Source organism: Chanodichthys erythropterus, chromosome 16 (genome assembly GCF_024489055.1).
Source record: "Chanodichthys erythropterus isolate Z2021 chromosome 16, ASM2448905v1, whole genome shotgun sequence".
Classification (NCBI taxonomy): domain Eukaryota; kingdom Metazoa; phylum Chordata; class Actinopteri; order Cypriniformes; family Xenocyprididae; genus Chanodichthys; species Chanodichthys erythropterus.
Window position 1 is genome coordinate 26,041,776 of NC_090236.1, and position 20,886 is coordinate 26,062,661.

General features: G+C 35.8%; 1 protein-coding gene across 6 annotated transcripts in view; it reads right to left on the reverse strand.

Moving 5' to 3' along the window:
• Positions 1–1,034: 1,034 nt before the first annotated feature.
• Positions 1,035–20,886, reverse strand: part of tox (thymocyte selection-associated high mobility group box) — a 66,829-nt gene continuing 46,977 nt past the window's right edge. For 2 of the 6 annotated variants that reach the window (XM_067362611.1, XM_067362608.1), the window contains 6 exons: positions 15,617–15,868; positions 12,998–13,228; positions 10,782–10,862; positions 8,865–9,209; positions 2,676–2,824; positions 1,035–2,580 (listed from right to left, as the gene is read on the reverse strand). In XM_067362611.1, coding sequence (XP_067218712.1) covers positions 2,544–2,580; positions 2,676–2,824; positions 8,865–9,209; positions 10,782–10,862; positions 12,998–13,228; positions 15,617–15,868 — 1,095 coding nt within the window. In that variant the 3' untranslated portion in view covers positions 1,035–2,543. The remainder of the gene's footprint in view (positions 2,581–2,675; positions 2,825–8,864; positions 9,210–10,781; positions 10,863–12,997; positions 13,229–15,616; positions 15,869–20,886) is intronic. The other 4 variants (XM_067362610.1, XM_067362607.1, XM_067362613.1 and 1 more) reach the window with 2 other exon arrangements.

A 20,886-nucleotide genomic window follows, 5' to 3' on the forward strand; every position in this document is an offset into this window, starting at 1 on the left:
AAAAAAAACCCATATATGAATAATATTAGCATTTATTTGTTATAACAAGCAGTGAGATTCTTTGCACTCACACCATAGATCACAACATTGGCCCGCTGCTATTCTGATATTGGCCATGAGATGGCAATATTTTGCCATCACTAAAAATGAACTCCATGACAACGAAGTATAGTTTTCAAAAACAGCGAGGTGCTCGAAATACGGGTAGTCAATTAATCTGTCTTAGCTTCTAGTGAGACTCCTATACAAAGTCCATTAAGGCTGGACATTGTCCAAATAGGGTTTTAGGTCAAGAGGAAGTTTATTTCTGTTTATGGAACCTAACTTTGACCTTGCTTTACCTCAAACTACGACTAATAAAACACTATCAGCTGTCAGCATAATTGTTTTATGATTTGTACTTTCTCAAGAAGTCTAAATAATGAACCTTCTATTTCAGGTCTGTTAATTTGAGTAACTAACAGTGGAAAAAAATACATGACATTGTCAGGAGAGATACGACTTGAGAAAATCTCAAATCAATTCAAAACTCCTCTCATGATCCCCTTCAGTATGCATTAGGTTGAGTATGTAGTATGCAGCACTAATGTTATATTCAGTCGTTTTGGAAACATTGACATAAATAGGACAAAATTCAGAACAGTTGTTCAGTTGGTTAGTGTTGTTTCTATGCATAATGGAGACTTTATGAATGCAGGAAAACAGTGAGTTAAAATAAACTAAAGAACCATTTAGAGTGAGATCAATATGTAAAGTCAGTCTATTGCAGCTGTATGGCAGGATAGGAATGCGCTCTTGACATTGGGAGGTTTATTTTTGCTGTGTTCATGGTTGGAAAATGGATTGTTGTTATTACATTCTGTATCAACAGCACTGTGACCCAGTTATGAGATATGAGTGAGGAAGAGAATTAGTGTTCATTATACATAAACTTAAGCCTGACCTTTCTCTGCGGAAAGGAATTATGAGGTTATAAATGATTCGAATATTCAATACAAATATTTTGCCCTGAATTCCTCGTAATGAAACACTCGTGACACTCGCTGATTAATTACTGCACAAAAATGCAGGTTTGCCTTTATTTATTTTCAAACACAATAAAAACTAAATAAGAATTATTCACATTGTTGCCCGGATCAATTCTGTCAAAACAAATGAACAGAAAAACATCCCTGGAACTCTAACATAATTACTCAAAAAACACCTACAGTTATTTTTTTTCCTTCATAAATAGGCGCAAACAAGTACCATAAAAAGATCTCATATAGACACAGTGTAGAGGAATAGTAAATGATCAGCCATATGCCAGGGTTATACAGCAACTCTCCAATCTGCCACTGTTTCTTCTAATTAACACCATATAAGCATCTGACAGTTTCATACGCATAGTTTGGATGAAATTAATCAATATGCCAGAAGTGATACAAAAGAAGTATTTTGTGTAATACAAAATAAACTTTTCTTTAGTATTTTCTTTAACGAATCATTTCATGCCACCTCGCTGGTTGATGCCATCAACCTTTACCTTATTAAACTTGGGAAAAGAATACTTCTTGAGTCTCTTTTGTCGGTCCAATCAATGGCGACTTCCGATGCCAAGAAACTACCCCTCTTGGCTAATTATCCTTTTTCGAGTTTTAAACGAACTGGTGTGGTCCAATTCAAAATCACATTGTTACTAGAAAAAAAGTTGAATTCTTATACTCTAGGAGTAACACAGATTCTATTTACAACTTGAAACGAGGGCTGCTTGAAACAACCCGTCCGGCCGTTCATAACGTTCCTATGAGCGACTGTTTTATACTTACAACAGAACTCTGTTTCTAAGGCAGTTGACTAAAAAAGATCATTACAGAGAGGAAGAATGATACGACGAGAAAGAGTGTGGAAACGAGTGGGGCGAAAGCAGGAGTCATATCATCTGCATTTTTTTCTTTCTTTTTTTTTCAGATTGTGATTTTTCCTCTTTGTACAAAAAAGAAGTTCTGTTTTGGTTTTCGTTCCGCTGCCTGTCAGTGAGAGCTTGGAGTCTCTGACATGCAGCGGTAAGTGCTTAGAAACTGATGGATTGACAACCTTCCTGCGAGGCAAATTGACCTACGCGACGTCTTAAAAACCGTGAACAATCTCCAATAAAACACACGTCTACAGGGGGTTTCCATACATGGCCTCTTAATAGGTACGCAACGAGGACGCGGAACAATAGTAGGGCGTAAAAAGTCGATATCATTAGAGAAGTGATTGCATTTAAACAAATTTTAGCATTCAATTTACATGTTCATGCTTTCGATGATTTAAACTCTATTTTAAAGATCCAAAAGGTCTGAATGTCAGAAGCTAGAAGGAAATTGCAAAGCCACCACGATAGGGTGCACTAAAGTGTGAGCCATGAGAAAGAAAACATTCAAACGTTGTTTTGCTGATGCGTGGTTTGTGTCTAGTCTAAAGTGAGGCCTGAACAATCAGGCCCTGAATAGCTGTACTGGGATGAGGAACTGCCTTGGTCCTGTGAGCGTGAAGGAGCGTGAGGCTGAACATGTCGATCAGGTCAGGTACAGGGCTTTGTCCCTCTGCAGAGCTCTGCGAAGGCAAATACGAACAAGTCAAAATGGCTGTCATAGAAATGTGCTTATTTTCCTGAATGATTGCGATTGATCGCGCTAGTGTCCGCTCACCCGTTGCCGCAGTAGTCGGGGGTCCAGTCCAGGCCCTGGGTCGGACCATTCCTGCAGCCGGTGCGGTAGTCCATTGAAGGGGACAGGCCAGGTCCGCCGGAGGATGTGACATTTACCATGCTCTGATACTCTGCCTGAAGGGGGAAACCCTGAGAAAGAGAGAGAACACAACACAATAGCAGATTACATATTAGATCATACAGTGCAGAGGTATGAGAAGCAAACTGGATCTGTTATATAATAATTATTATTTATATGCCAGAATAAATTATTTCAGCACAATATGTCGTGCTGTTGTTTTTGTATGGAAAACACAAAAGTAGACATTTTTAAGGAATGGTTACGCAGCTTTTCGCCATATATGAACAGCTCGTAGTGACCAGGGACTGTTCAGAAGTTGTTTGAAGACATACAGTGGCTTTGTGTGGGGAATTGAAGTTTAAGTTTGTTAAAAATGGTTCACATAAGAATGCCATTTTTGGATCAGAAATGCTGTCAGTCATATTCTACTATATGCTACTGGTGAGATTTTTTTTTTTTTTTTTTTCTTTTCTCTTATGCTCACCCAGACTGCATCAATTTGATCAAAAATACAGTAAAATAGTTGTAATATTGTGAAATATATTACAATTTAAAATAACTTTTTCTATTTTAAAGGTGCCCTAGAATTAAAAATTGAATTTATCTCAGCATAGTTGAATAACAAGAGTTCAGTACATGGAAAAGACATACAGTGAGTCTCAAACTCCATTGTTTCCTCCTTCTTATATAAATCTCATTTGTTTAAAAGACCTCCGAAGAACAGGCGAATCTCAACATAACACCGACTGTTACGTAACAGTCGGGATCATTAATATGTACGCCCCCAATATTTGCATATGCCAGCCCATGTTCAAGCATTAGACAAGGGCAGGACGTCTGGATGTGCACAGCTGAATCATCAGACTAGGTAAGCAAGCAAGAACAACAGCGAAAAATGGCAGATGGAGCAATAATAACTGACATGATCCCTGATATCATGATATTTTTTTTGATATTTGTAAATTGTCTTTCTAAATGTTTCATTAGCATGTTGCTAATGTACTGTTAAATGTGGTTAAATTTACCATAGTTTCTTACTGTATTCACGGAGACAGGAGAGCCATCGCTATTTTCATTATTAAACACTTGCAGTCTGTATAATGAATAAACACAACTTCATTCTTTATAAATCTCTCCAACAGTGTGTAATGTTAGCTTTAGCCATGTAGCACCATCAAACTAATTCAGAATCAAATGTAAACATCCAAATAAATACTATACTTAAGCGATTAGACATGTTGCATGACGAACACTTTGTAAAGATCCATTTTGAGGGTTATATTAGCTGTGTGAACTTTGTTTATGCACTGTTTGAGGCAAGCGCGAGCTCCGTGGGCGGGGAGCGTGAGCATTTAAAGGGGCCGCAGCCTAAATTGGCTCATATTTAATGATGCCCCAAAATAGGCAGTTAAAAAAATTAATTAAAAAAAATCTATGGGGTATTTTGAGCTGAAACTTCACAGACACATTCAGAGGACACCTTAGACTTATATTACATCTTTTAAAAAGACGTTCTACGGCACCTTTAATATATTTTAAAATGTAATTTATTTTAAATGTAAATTATTCTAATTTCATAACTTTATATTACTATTTCATAATTTAATAACAACATCATTACTCCAGTCTTCAGTGTCACATGATCCTTCAGAAATCATTCTAATATGCTGATTTGCTGCTCAAGAAATGTTTCTTATCATACCCAATGTTTAAAACAGTAGAAACCATGATACAGTTTTTGTTCAGGATTCTTTGAAAAAAATATAAAGTTGAAAAGAACAGCATTTATTTGAAATATGTATATTTTATCTTTACTGTCACTTTTGATTAATGTAATGCATATTTGCTCAATAAAAGTATTAATTTGTTTCAAAGAAAAACATCTTACTGACCCCCAAATTTTATTTATTTATTCAGATTGCTCAACTAGCCTTCCTGTTTTTCTGAGAAAAACCCAAGCAAAGCACAAAATCGCTCGTCCAAGTGTAATTCCAGCAAACATCCCACACGATCTGAAGTGGACATGATGACAGTGTAATGCAAGCAGCCTCAAATGAGCATTAATGAGGAACTGCATTCGGTGGTCGACGAGACCGGTGGGGGTAGACGAAAAATAAACGAAGCAGATATTCTAATTTGAAGACTTCTTCTCTGTTCTTAGCCTAGGAAAGACTGCATGTGAAAAGGAAGTTAATCTCAGTGGTACACAAGAGAATCTGCCTGAAAGAGCAAGACAGCAGGTGGCTGCGTTTTTTTCCCCCTCCAGAGATTCTACCTATTCATGAATTGTTCCTCAAATTCTTCTCCTTCATTCGATCACAAAGGCTCCATCTGCCCCTTTGTGTCCCTCCCCCCCCCCAACACCGCCCCACCTCCCCCCAGCCCGCCTCGGCTCACCGAAAAAGTTGAACCGCGCGTTTTTGTTTGCTCTCCACAAATATGCAAAAATGAACGAGGATTATTACTCCCCTTTGGATTTAAAAACTCTCCCATAAAGGCAGGATCTGCGGAACAGGCTTAAGAACTCCCCAAACGGAGGAGAGAAAAGCCAAGTTTAAGCATTCGTACTCTCCTCCAAAAGATTGACAGAGCTATACAAGGAGCCCTGTGGTAATCTAAAATTGGACTTCAGACAAATTCACACTATAATCTGCATGAAAATTAGACACTTTTTTTGCCTTATGACGATGATCATCCACAGCAATAGTTAATTTTCCTGCTGAGGACTGATAAAAAAGAAGCACATGAAATTCAATCAACTAGTTGCTCTTTTAAATACAACGTTTCCCAGAATTCCCAGCGGGCACAGGAAGAGAAACTTACAACAATATGCCTTTCATATTCAAATGTGGATGGCGAACTTTTTCACGGCAACAGTCTGAATTAGAAATATGTTTTTCGGATTTCTATCAAAAAATTGATTCCTATCAAAACACACTAAGAAAACAATTCAACAGCTCATCACTCAATGTCGGCGCGGCGCATCCCTCTGTGAAAGATCAAACCGCTGTCATTGGATAGCGTGTCACCTGTTCTCCTGACCACCTGATTCATCTCTCTTTATGAAGCTAATCCCTGTTTACCCCAAGACAATGTGATTCTCCGCCCTCTCCTTCTCTCCAGCACCAGTCAGTCCTGCCTCCCAGCTGATGCTCATCTCTTAAAGAGCTTCCAGGCACAAGGGTGCTATTCATTAGGACCTCATTACAACCTCATCTCAATCCCACTGAAGTTCCAGCACAACTCAGGGCTATTAAGACATGAAACGCATCAACACAGAACTCCAAACGCCGTTCTCGCCGTCACCATGAGTGTTTAAGGAGATTCAGGATTCAAACTTCTCCTTAACCACCTCTGTTTGAGATCTCTATTAGGGGGACGAGGGTTTAATTAGCACTGATGCTAATAATGAGGCTGTGTGTTAACGTGGAGCTGCGGTTGAAACATCCTCTTCTTCCTCACGTTAAAACAGGAGAGGCAATAAACATAGTGAATGTTATTTCAAAAGAGGTTGTTTTCTCTTTAATTAGATTTTTTTTGGGGGGTTTCTGTCTGAATGGGCTTTTATTTGCTTTCTCTACTTTGCTGTTGTCTGTGTCCTCAAAAAACAGCTTTCTCCTCCTATACACTTTAGCAGAGAACTAATTTCATTTCCTTCGGCCCAGTCTGAAAAACTGTTTTCATCAGATAGCTGAGGCGTTTTGTCTTCCACACTGATGTATTCATCAATCTCAATGTGAGTTTTTTTGTGCAACCTTAAGTCACATCCAAATCCTAATGCATCTGTTTATTACAGAGAGAAAATTGAAAATCTGTCTGTGTGATACGCTGGGATTTTTTTGCACGGTGTGGACATAAAACAAGCTGGCAGATATTAATGGTTCTTCTCTTGACCTCATTCGCCGGTGCGAGAGATAGGCTGAAGGGGCCGGAAATGATGAAAAATGAAACGGTGCAGCATCTGCTGCATAAACAGCACTTCCTCCACTCTCACATTCATACACACACATATATATACGCTCTGCTATCTGTTCCACGATAATGTATAATGGAAATTGGAGAAGTATCAGACAAGGCGGGTTCTTGAAGAGGTTTATGGAAAATAGATTGGCGGAGAAGCAAATCCTTTAATTGGCCCGGCCTGGTGTCTGCTGTGCCTCTTTTTAGTCTTGCCTTAAAAACAGTGAAAAGGCTGCTAATGTCTTTCTTGATTAAAGTCAACATGAAATAGAGTTCACAACCCATTTCACTTCCTCAATGTGACGGATTTCGCAAAAGAAGAAGAAAAATGTAGGAAGGGTCTTGATTCTATCCATTGGGAACTGACTGGATGGTAAGAGGTGGTTAGAGGCGGTCACATCCAAATCCTAATGAATCGTTCACATTAAGTCCAAGACAACATTTTAAAAAGTACATTTTAGTCAATTTAGATAAAAATTAATTTTTTTAAAATTAAGTTAATTTCATGCTGACTGTAACTTATTTAAATATTTAAGTTTTTGAATTTGGGGACTAGTGGCTAACTGATATGGCAACAAAAATGTTATATGCATACAGTCATAAAAAAATTGTAATTAAATACATTTTAAAATGTAATTTTTTTCCTGTGATGACAAAGCTGAATTTTTAGCATCTATAGTGTCACATCATCCTTCAGAAATCATTTTAATATGATGAGCTGTTTTATAATAAAATTAAGTTGAGCTGCTTAATATTATTATTAAAGGGTTAGTTCACCCAAAAATGAAAATTCTGTCATTTATTACTGTCATTTATTCGTTCCACACTCGTATGACCTTTGTTAATCTTCGGAACACAAATTAAGATATTTTAGTTGAAATCCGATGGCTACGTGAGGCCTGCATAGCCAGCAATGACATTTCCTCTCTAAAGATCCATAAAGGTACTAAAAACACATCTAAATCAGTTCATGTGAGTACAGTGGTTCAATATTAATATTATAAAGTGATGAGAATACTTTTGGTGCAGCAAAAAAACAAAATAACGACTTATAGTGATGGCATAATGAATCGGAATAATGAATAATGAATCGGAGCATAATGAATCAGCGTGTCGAATCAGCTGTTCAGAGCACCAAAGTTACGTGATTTCAGCAGTTTGACACGCAATCCGAATAATTTTTCAATACGCTGATTCATAACACTCCGAATCTTCCTGAAGCAGTGTTTTGAAATTGGCCATCACTTAATAAGTCTTTTTTTTTTTTTTTGGCACACCAAAAATATTCTCGTCGCTTTATAATATTAATATTGAACCACTGTACTCACATGAACTGATTTAAAAATGTTTTTAGTACCTTTATGGGTATTGAGAGAGGAAATGTCATTGCTCCCTATGCAGGCCTCATGGAGCCATCGGATTTCAACTAAAATATCTTAATTTGTGTTCCAAAGATTAACGAAGGTCTTACGGATGTGGAACGGCACGAGGGTGAGTAATAAATGACAGAATTTTCATTTTTGGGTGAACTAACCCTTTAATATTGGAAACATTTATACTTTTTGTTGATTTTTTGATGAATAGAAAGTTCAAAAGGACACATTTATTTAAAGCTGCAGTCCACGATTTTTGGCCCTCTAGCAGTTAATAAACAGAACTGCACACGTCTTGCGGAAGAACATTGTAGCCGGAGCTACTTTTCTCTGTGTATGTCTATGGCGAGTCACGCAGTTACTGTGATACTCTGCGGCGAGTCCTACCAATCCGGTCTGAAATAGTCCGAATATAAACACTTATTATAAGTGTACCATAAAAATTCAGGGTAAGACAAAAACACGGTTTGGAAAATGGATTCATGTCTCATTATATAATTTTTGTAAATTTTGAACACTAAAAAAGTTACGGACGGCAGCTTTAAACAGACATCTTTTGTTACATTATAATTGTCTTTACTGTCACATTTGATCACATTAATGTGTATTTGCAGAAAAAAAGTCCCCTTTTTTTCTTTGAAGTCCCCCTTTTTTAATCTTTGAACAGTAGTGGAACTTATTTTAAATGTACAATGTTTATTCATAATTTAAAAGTATCTAAAAAGAAAAATGACTCATTACTCATTGCAAAAACTATCAGTAGATGATGTCTCACCTGGGCCATGGATGGGGAGTGCAGAGGCAGCGGGTGGCTGCTGAGCTGCTGCTGTTGCTGGTGGAGACCGAGGTGCTGGTGTAAGGGGGGGCTGATCTGCAGTGGAGGGGGGGATGAGCCTGCCATGCTGCCCATGCTCATAGGTGCGCTGGGCCGGGATGCGCCACCTCGGGCTAGGCCTGGCTGCATCTGGGGCAGATGGGGACTGAGTCCTGGCTGCTGGTGGTACGGAGGAGCCATGTAGAGACCTGGGTGAGACTGGCCTGCCCCAGAGAAAACCGGTGGCTTGGGCCCGAGCATCTGAGAGGCCTGTGATGCCTTCACATCGCCTGGGTCATTGTAACTCTAGAGAAAGTTACGAAAATATTTTAGTTGTTGGTTGCATCAAAGTTAAAGAGTCTTCTTTTTAAAAAAAAAAAATATTTTTAAGCATTTATTGTGCTTTCAAATATGGATGACTAGGAGTGCCACTTAAAAATAAAACGAAGAATCAATTAATTAATTTAATAATTTAAACATAAAAATGTATATAAATGAATCACTTTTTATTGTTTTATTGATCTACGTTTTTAAAAATGAATTAAATAACCCGTTTTGAATTTTTCTATTTATTTATTAATTTATTAAAAAGATTTTTAAAATGTATTGTTTTAATGCTTTATTAAACTATATTTAAAAACAGGAATTAAATAAACAACTTCAAATATTTCTATTAATTTGCCCATATAAAAAGTGATTATATATATATATATATATATATATATATATATATATATATATATATATATATATATATATATATATATATATATATATTATTAAATTAATTAACTGATTCTATTTTTATGTGTGACTCCTGGTCCTCCATATTTAAATGCCTGATGACTGAAATTTAAAATGCTTTTTTATATATATTTATTTATATATATACATATACACACACACACACACATACATGCTCAATATGCAGTGCTTAACAAATTTATTACACCACCACCCAATGTAAAGTTTGTGCCACAGCTGCCCTAAACAGTATTGCAGTATTGGTGATTACCAAAATCATTTTTATATTTCTGTAACGGTTAATCCACACCAGTACGTGTAAGCTCTCTAGTCACAGTAGTGTTTCTAAAATATAATTATTGTTGGGAGTTTTATGGCTTCAAAGACAGATCGCACAAAAGTTTAATCAAAAGAAAGTTGTTTGGAACAACTAAAAACTATTTGGAAGTCAATAACAACAGAGACTGTGGAAATGTACATAAAACAATGCCAGCAACAATGCAAGCTGTTATCAAGGCCAAAGGAGGCCATACAAAATAAAAACTCATTTTTGTTTGGTTATTATGAGTGAATAAAGACTATTTAGTTGTTTCAGTTTGTTATTTGCCTAATAAATGACAATAATTTTTTTTTTGTTTTAAACAAGTCAAGATATTTGTGTTTTCTCTTTATTATGACAGATGGTCTAATAAATTTGTAAGCACTGTATGTATAAATCAAAATTTTATATCAATTTTAAATATATTTACAAATACTTTATATGTATATTTCAAAATATATAAAATCTAAATTGCAAATATATTGTATGAATGTATAGATTTATCAATTTTATAAAAAAATATATATAAAAAATATATATTTTAGTATTGGATTTCTCTCTGTAATCTGCTCAGTCTTACTATATTAATATTTCCATTCAGGTGGTATGCCTCAAATGTTACTACATTTATTAAATAATATTGGATTTTTTGCAGGCTACTAGTTTTTTAAGCTCTCTTCATAATATTTCCAGTCAGTTTTCATTAATTTCATTAACTACTCAAGCTCTCAAAAACATCTTGAAATGTCCCTTCTCAAACGTCACGATTTTAAAGCACGTATGTACGCATATCAACAGCCCAGAGTCATACGTACCTGAGACACGAGGCTCGCTCTGTACGCAGCCAGCTGTTTGAGGTACTCCTTCTTTGCGGTTTCTGTTTTTTTCTTGTACACCTGCCATGATAAAACAAACAAACAAAGAAAAAATATATTAAGAGGCCAAAGCTGTTCTTCATGTTCCTGTGCACAATTATTCTTAGAAATGGGATCTAATGGCAGTCCATTTATGAGCCATAATGCGTAATTGTTGTTGGAGCGCTGAAATGGTGCTTGAGTGCAGCCCACTTTATCCATCGCTTGTTCTTCTGCCTTTATGGACTGTCCATATTTCCCCTTTCAGTTGGGGCATATGTGTAATTATTTGCCCATCAATACATCTGTGCTGTTATTACCTCAACCAATAGACCTCTACTAAAAAGACAAGAGCAAAAGAGAGCGATAGAGAAAGACAAAAACAGCAGAGAGACGTGATGTTCTTTTATCAGGCAAACATCCTCTCCTGAGGAAAAGTACTTTTAAGTGTTTTCATCAGCTTCATCGGCTGAGTGTTTTACATAGTAAAAAGAGCGCGAATCAGCGACTACAAAAAATAAAAGAGTTATTTAGCTTTTTATGACTGACTAGATGCTGTCTGGTGGCTTCGGTGAGAGAAATGGGTACTTTCAGTTGTGTTTATTCTGAAATCACAAGCAACTCTGGAAATCATGTCATTCTTCAAAACCTAAATTCACGCCTTAGAAAAGAATCTAGATGTTAACATCCTTTTCATCGCCGCTGCTTTCAATCTTAAAAGAAACCTTGATGAGGGTATTAAACATTTACAAGGGTATTTACTGTACTACACAAGGTGCAACATTACACTTTGATTTGTTTTAACGCACAGCAAATAAAAAGTAATTGTTATTTGACTGCATGATCATGATCTGCATGATTCACCCAAAACTGAAAATCCTCTTGTTACCCCTAGTGAAAAAAATACATTTACATTTTGTGCTAAGTATATTACAAATATATTTATATATTTATGTGCTAAATAAAACTACTCTGCAATTGTACTTTTGGTATACTAAACTAGTATACTTAAAGTCTGCTTAATTGGAACAACTAACTTTGCAACTAAATAATAACTAATTTTATACTTAAGTATATATTTGATGTGTGCTAAAGTGGAACTACTGTAAGTATACTTTAGATACACTTTAAATATCTTGCATTTAAAGACTGATATAATATAAAGATCATACAATCCTTATTAATAGTGATATTAAAACACTTTCACGGCATAATGTTAAGAAATGTGCATTGTGTAATAAAGAAATACTCCAAATAAAGTTTAATTCTAGCTTTACATCAGTAAGTCTTAAGTGATGTGTCAATAAATATGTTAATGGATTTGAAGTATACTTAGTATTAAATAAATGTATTTTTTTAAATTGTATTTTTGGGGTGAACTATCCATTTTATGAGGACAGTTTTTTAATTAGTTTCTTGTAATATTTCAAGTAGAACAATAGGAATTATTCATTTTAAATAGTCTTAAGTGACTTGAGAATCAACCAGTTCAGAATAAAATAAAATAAAATAAAATAAAATAAAATAAAATAAAATAAAATAAAATAAAATAAAATAAAATAAAATAAAATAAAATAAAATAAAATAAAATAAAATAAAATAAAATAAAATAAAATAAATAAAATATGCTGAAACCCATATTTCTGTCGTGAACTATGCTGTAAATAGCAATTTGGTGATTAAATCAAAACTCAACATTACAGACTGTATTCCTGCTAAATATGTACCAAAACTCGATAAAGCGATTACGGACCCCGCAAAACTTTTGTCTGTTATGTTCGAATGAAAAAGAAAACATCACACATATTGCACTGTTTTCACACCTGACTTTAAGACTTCCCCTACATGCACAACCACGCTGATGTTAGACCACAACACCACTGTGGAGACAATGTTATTCTGTGATTGCACGAGGGGAAATCAGCAAATGTTCTGACCAACATGTGCGTCATCACATCTGCTGTCATAACAAATCGTTATGTGGACATACTGTTGTATACATTATAGATAATAACTTAGATAATAAACAAAACATATGCTGTGTATATAGAAGCACAGAGTAATCTAATGCCTGCTGCATTACCTCAGTCTTTTTGAGTCAACCACAAGATCGTAGCAAGATAAAGCAACTTTTTCACGTTTGCACACAAGCAAGTTTATTAAAGAGAGAAAGTCACCTGTTTTTGTTCCTCGCCGAGACCGTCCCACATGGAGGCCACTATTTTGGAAACCTCTCCGAATGTGGCATTAGGATTTTGGCCTTTGATAGCTGCCTGTGTGTCTCTGAAGAACAGGGCATAGGCTGACACTGGCTTCTGAGGCTCGTTGGGGTCTTTCTTCTTCTTTTTCTTGGGGGTTTTGGGCTTCTTGGCCATGTCTGTGGCTGCTCTCTTCTCTGCCCCATTCATCTGAAAGGAGAAGAGCTCATTATAGTAAACAATAGATATCCAATTAGATTAAGCCATAATAAAAGCTTTATGAATGAATCATCTTCCTAAAGCTAGTTAGTGAGCCTTGTCACTAAAGCCTGGAGCTATTTTTTAAATTTTAATGACTTCCGTGCATTAGTCGTATATACTGGGTTCCCACGCGTTTTTACCAATGAATTTCCATGACGTTTGAAGTTGTTTGTTGTCACTAAATAAGTAATATTATAAATAATATTTTTTATAAAGATTTTACTGACAAAGAGCTATTTCTAGCTAATTAAATATTAATTTTAGAACTTAGCATGACTAGAAAAATACATTTTGGCTATAGGGTATTGTGATTATTACATAATCGTCTGTTCACAATTATTGACCTATTCATTGATCATTGTACACTTCAAAGGCCAATCATATATGTGACACTGGACCACAAAACCAGTCATAAGTCACACGGGTATATTTGTAGCAATAGCCAACAATACGTTGTATGGGTCAAAATTATCAACTTTTTTTTTTTTATGCCAAAATCATTGGGATTTTAAAGGTGCCCTAGATTCAAAAATTTAATTTACCTCGGCATAGTTAAATAACAAGAGTTCAGTACATGGAAATGACATACAGTGAGTCTCAAACTCCATTGTTTCCTCCTTCTTATATAAATCTCATTTGTTTAAAAGACCTCCGAAGAACAGACGAATCTCAACATAACACAGACTGTTACGTAACAGTCGGGGTGTACGCCCCCAATATTTGCATATGCCAGCCCATGTTCCCAACATTATGAAAGGCATTAGACAAGGGCAGCCAGTATTAACGTCTGGATCTGTGCACAGCCGAATCATCAGACTAGGTAAGCAAACAAGAACAATAGCGAAAAATATTTATATAGACATGCTGCATGACGAACACTTTGTAAAGATCCATTTTAAGGGTTATATTAGCTGTTTGAATTTTTTTTTATTTTGTTTAAGGCAAGCACAAGCTCTTGGGGCGAGGAGCACGAGAATTAAAGGGCCACACACCCTGAATCGTCTCATTTCTAATTATGCCCCAAAATAGGCAGTTAAAAAAATGAATTAAAAAAAATCTATGGGGTATTTTGAGCTGAAACTTCACAGACACATTCAAGGGACACCTTAGACTTATATTACATCTTTTAAAAAAAAAGTTCTAGGGCACCTTTAAGTAAAGATCACGTTCCATGAAGATATTTTGTAAATTTCCTACAGTAAATATATCAAAAATGTATTTTTGTGAGTGAATATGCATTGCTAGGGACAACTTTAAAGGCAATTTTCTCAATATTTAGATTTTTTTTTTGCACCCTCAAATTCCAGATTTTTAAATAGTTTTATCTTGGCCAAATATTGTCATTCTAACGAACCATACATCAATGGAACGCTTATTTATTCAGCTTTCAGATTTAAAAAAATGACCCTTATGACTGGTTTTGTAGTCCAGGGTCACATATGTATAAATACCATAAATCATTAGAAATAGTACTTTTTGAATGAAAAATTATAGGTTAAATATTTTAGTTAAATTTAGTTAAATATTATATTTTTTATTTTTTATTAAAAATATTATGTCATTCGTCTCTGTGGAATATATGTTTATTAAAAAGCCTTAAAATAAATCATACATTTTTATGGTTTCAAGTTCAGTGTGACTAAATGATTTCTTATGTTTACACTGTAATACTGTAACTGTTTAATAAACTAAACAGACATTTAATTTAATTACTTGAATGACAATTAATCACCAGCCAAAACTTCATACTTGTAACAGTCCTAATTATATAAATTTCCATGACATTTTAAGTTTAATAAGTGATTGAAATATTAGATTTGATCTTGATATGATTTGATCTGGAAACCACAGTTTTAAAATCCCCTGAAATGTTTAGGTTTTCAATGACTGTGAAACTTTATATGAATACGAGTAGCTTGTAATTGTGATGGGGGTATGTTTCTTGACTTTTTTAAGCTGAACTGTGTCTTCTGTTTTAGGAAACAGGACAAAAATATCTTGGCAGAGGACATAAATGGCCACACTTTCCAGAGGATCAGTATTGATGTGGAGTTTTGGAGAAAATGTGCTGCATTTGGGCTGTGAAGAACAGACTTGAGGCAGATCAGTGTCTTAGCAAATCTATGTTTAAGGAAACATGGCAGTACAACTTGCTGAAAGGTCAGCAGTGACTCATTCTTTTTAATACACTGTATTTTGCCACAGTGCATAAAATAGTACCTGACCGTGCGTGTGTGTGTATGTGTGTGTGTGTGTGTGTGTGTGAGGATATGTGTGTGAGGAAGATAAGCTTTTATATTCATGAGATCATAGAATAGGTAAAGCTCCTTCTCTCACCTTGGCGGCATCATCTGCATCGTCCTCATGCACGGAGCTGGAGGGGGAGGGTGTGGCTGACTTGCTCTCTGGTGGAGATGGGGATCCATGGGTGCCATTGTTGCCGTTCAGACCCAACTGAGTGTTGAGTTGTGACTGGTTAATTGTGGTCAGCTGACCTTGAGGAACCATGCCAGGTTGGACCCTGGGTCTAAGCGTATCCACCTGAGGGTGGCCACCGTAACGCGAATCTGAGTTGACCATTTGCTGCATCTGGAAGATGAAAATTAAACTTTATTTTAAACAAAAATACTCGAACGAAATACAAATGAATCTCAATTAACAGCATTTGTAGCATGATGTTGAATACCACTAAAATAATTTTAAATTGAAGAAATTGTTTTCTTTTTTTAAAAAAAGGTAAAAATGGAGATTACAGTGAGGCACTTTGCATTAACTTGAACTGAACCTGAAATATTCCTTCAAGTTAAAGTCACTACTTAATATTATTGCTTGTTAAATTAAATTATTATTACTTATTAAAACTAAGCCCACAAAAAGGTCTACCTATACATACAAGGATAATCCTAATGTTAACTAGCACTAATGTCTCCATCCGTGCCTTATGACTTATATTTTCACCTTCCTGCTGCTGTGAATGTTAGGCTGTATCAGGGTGTAAAAAACATTGCTTTTGTACACTGTATCTGGGGGATAAATCACTTCCGACAAGGACAAGCCCTGTAGTGGTAGTCTGTCACCTGATACTGTCTGAAGCAACAGGTGACCTGAAATGTACCCCAGGCCCACCATTGTGTGCAGCACAATGCCCCCGACAGGTGGAGCTTTGGGGTTATAGGCCACGGGCATTTCTCTGAAGGACAGGTGACTCTGTCTCCCTCCCCACATAAACACTTCAGACACACTGAACCCTCAATACACAAAACATAATGAAATCGCTTTCTAATATAGTCAAAGAGAGCCTTTGAGAGCACCGAATAACACATATTTCACACATATTTCATACTGTCAGACATTGACAGTGACACAGGGAAATGTACTGTATAATTTTTAAAATGCATTACATGTGTTGTAAAACGATGTATTTTTGAGTGGGGCTTGTCCATGCAAAAGTTACTAATTATATGAGAGTGTTCTGGGTGGTTTTTAAATTTAAGTAATTTAAATGAAATTGTATATATATATATATATATATATATATATATATATATACATACATACATACATACATATACAGTCCTGTGTATATATCTAAAGTCTTAGGCCGCCATTAGATGTTGTTTTAGCAATGGTAATGGTATAATGACCGTTTATAATTATTTCTCAGTCTCTTTATTAGAATATAACCAGAAAATACAGGAAATTTGTATGCAGTATTAAAAAACAGAAAACAAAAAAAATCTGAAAAAATGGCTTCTATAGGCTAAAGTGGCAAGTATTTAGTGACCTCCCCTTACAGTTGAGCAATGACATGGACCTGGCTCTCTTAAACCTAAATGAAAAACTGGAAGAAGTCCAGGTCACACTAAATACAAATTTTTGCTTAAAGAAGCCATTTTGTTCTGATTTGTTTATTTATTTTACAATTTTTGTACATATTTCCTGTATTTTCTATTTCTATCTTAATAAAGAGACAGAAAAATAAATATGGATGGTCATTAAAACATTTATAAAACAACAAAGTTGGAGGTGGCCTAAGATTTTTTATATATATATATATATATATATATATATATACATATATGTATGTGTGTGTGTGTGACGGACCACAAAACCAGTCATAAGGGTCAATTTTTTTTAAATTTAGGTGTATACATCATCTGAAAACTGAATAAATGAGCTTTGCATTTATGTATGATTTGTTAGGACAGGACAATATTTGTTCGAGATACAACTATTTGGAATCTGAGGGTGCAAAAAAATCTAAATATTGAGAAAATTGCCTTTAAAGTTGTCCAAATGAAGTCCTTAGCAATGCATATCCACACACAAAAATAAACTTTTGATATATTTCCTGTAGGAAATTTACAAAAGATCTTCATGGAACATGATATTTACTTAATATCCTAATGATCTTTGGCATAAAAGAAAAATTTATAATTTTGACCCACACAATATATTGTTGGTTATTGATACAAATATACCTGTGCGACTTATGACTGTTTTTGTGGTCCAGGGTCACATATATATATAATTTTTAGCCACCAATGGCACTTTCATGTGTTCAACTTGATAAGAATGATCATTAGAATACATGAAAGTGTTTTTGTGTCATGGAACATCTGAAAAACTGTCTATTAATTTACAAGAATTCAGCATGTATCCAAACGCAAATTGATTTGGATGCAAAGGACTAATGACATGACATTACACAGCAATCGGGAGGAAAATCTCCAATCCGTGCTGTTTTAGCGGTTAACTGACTAATCATAAACTGACACCGGTGAAAATGTCAAGTTCTCATGAAATGGCTGGAAAAAAAAAAAATCGCAGTGGAAACCTGTTCAACTTTTCAGGGGGTTTAACCATTAGAATGTAAATGGACATGAGAAAGTTTCATTTTTCAGCGAAACGCGTTCACCTTCATACACACCTCATTAATACGCTCCGTGTTTTCAGTAATTTACCCCTTCCCACTCGATTTCTTGTGAAACATCTGTATTTTCTTGAGGGGGACTTTTTTCTGCTAGTTAACCAGACAATACCCACCTCGTGCGGGGTAACAAGACAATGTGGTCAGTTTTGGGTAGAAAACAGACTTCAAGTTGAAAACCACGCATTCTATTAAAAGGTCACCTTTCTATTTCTCTGTAAAACAAAACTTAAGAGCCAGGACAAGCTTTCTAACAGCAACTAAGAGTGAAAAATTGTATAATCATTCTGCAATAACTAGTAAAATTTCCCAATGAGAAAAAAAAAAACTTTATGGCAAGAGGATCAACACGGCCGCGGAAAAAACCTCAAATCGCGTTTGTCAGAGTGAGGTTGTGATGGTATTTATCATCTGAGCTCACCATTAATCTCCACTACACAGAGGACAAAGGCTTGCCAGGGATGAATAGAGGTCACGTGACGAGGTCACAGACAAAAGCCCTAAAGGTTGCCTGTTCTGCACTTTTTAAGTTTTAAATAACAAATGGCTGCCTGGGCTGGCTGTTTTTTCATCAGATCCACTGACCCGTGCTGCAAGGGAGGTCATACTCATTTGATATCAATTTCCTTTAAATCACAGGGCAAATTGTAATCACACGTACAGTAGGAGACTATTTGCATGCTTATCTTCCTATAGTGTGCGACAGAGACGTATGAAAGGGACGAGCGAACCCCAGCTTTCCATGGAGTCCAATGACATTTTAAAGGGAGGAAAATAATGTCTACTTTACTCCGGCTGTCACTTCAGGGGCACTTTCATGTCCTTCTGTTTCCATTAAAAAGGTATAAATAGCTTAAGTGCTGGACTAGATCAGAGCCAATTGTTTGCTCAGGGTAATAAAACCACAGCCCAATGATAAGGACTTTTTTCAGGCAGAGTAATGAGGGTGTATTTCATGTCCTTGTGTTACTGTAGATCTTTATAAGCTAAAATACAAACTGGCTTTTTGTTTACCCTTTTGATCATTAGAATGAATTTGAAATATAATCTCGACTATTCATTTCTTTCCTCTCGAGTTAATCCGCTTCAAAATCGCTGTTATTTCTTATTAGTAATAATAGCTTGTCAGAGTCTACACGATGGAAAACACCCAATATTTATGACAAGCAGGAGTACATATGAGAAGTGAGGTAATTTGGAGTATAAAAGCTTAAAGCCGTATTACGCCATCTGTCATTTGGACATGCCGGTGTTTAATTGCTTTCACTCGAATTTTACAACAACCGCATGCAAATACCTGTCTTTCATTAAACTTCACTGTAAACGATCTATGCAAAAGCAGTCTAATAGAAGTAGCTTGTCACGCTGCACTTTCAAGGTCTCAAACGTTTTGCAGTGCACAGCAAAGTGCTGCAAACTGTAGGCTTTGCTGCAAATTTACAATAAATGGAGATTTATGTCCATTACTGTTCCTTTTTTTTTATTTAGGCCACTGCTGGATGAGGATTTAGTGGCTTTTGCGCTGATGATGGACGATCTCGGTGCTTTTTACCGCTCACTCCCTCTCTCTCTCTCTCTCTCTCCTCCGCTGTCAGCTCTGTTTAGATTTGCACATTTTACACACATCAACTTGTGCTTATTTAAGCGGACATGTGGCTTTCTGGAAAGCAAACCTTACCTGAGCATTTCCAATAAATTCGTTGCGTTTTATGCGAATCACTGAGCTCATCATAACGGCCCGATGAGATCTCATCTCTCACATTATATGTTTAAAAAGAAGCCTTTTCCGTTTTTCTCGGGACTACTAGGGTATCCATTTAGCCATTCCGTGGCATTTACTTTCATTCTTTTTAATGGAACGAGGAGGGATGGTGAAACCTTATGAGATAATTTTCCTTTTAATCTAATAGTTTTTAAGGTGAAGCACATTTCACTCCACTATCTCTGCTGGCTAAACAATGCAAGCTCTGAGACCTATACAATGAATGCAAAATGTGAGAGGCACATAAATGCACTCTCTGTTCCACCAGAGAAGGCAGCTCCAACAGGCTAATGCTGAGAGAAAATTAATTCCATCAGCTAGCTCTTTCATTCTCCACTGCAGCTACAAGCTCTCTGTCCCGTTGCCTGGCAACCATAATTCATAGCCGCTCTAAATGGATGTTCTCCAAGCACTGAGAACATTAAGGTGAAAAGAACAAATGCCTTTGTGAATCTCAATATCTTTCAGTGTGCATGTCACTCTGTGTGTATTTTTATGTGTATGTTATTCTTTAAAAATGTATTTGATGTAAGTTTGAGAGGGGCACTACGAAGGTGCATTTTCCCAAAAGACTAACAAAGGAATCGAAAATATTGGTTGGACCATTTTTTTTCTCTCACAGCAGTTGTAATTTCGCCTTCATGCGCTCATTTCCGATAAAAAGCTAAATCATTTAGTCAAATCGTCATGCGAATATAATAAAATAAAGGTCATGATTGAAAAATGCAAAATGAGGAGGGTTTATCGAGCACAAAAACAACACTCAATATTTAGGTTTGGTCCCCGAAACATGGAGTATGTGGAAAACAATAGGTGAGAGATGAAGAGGAGAAGTTTCAGTTTGACTCGAGCGTTAGATTACCAGTACATCTCACATTCATCTTCAACCACAGTTAGTCACAGCTCACCAGCACT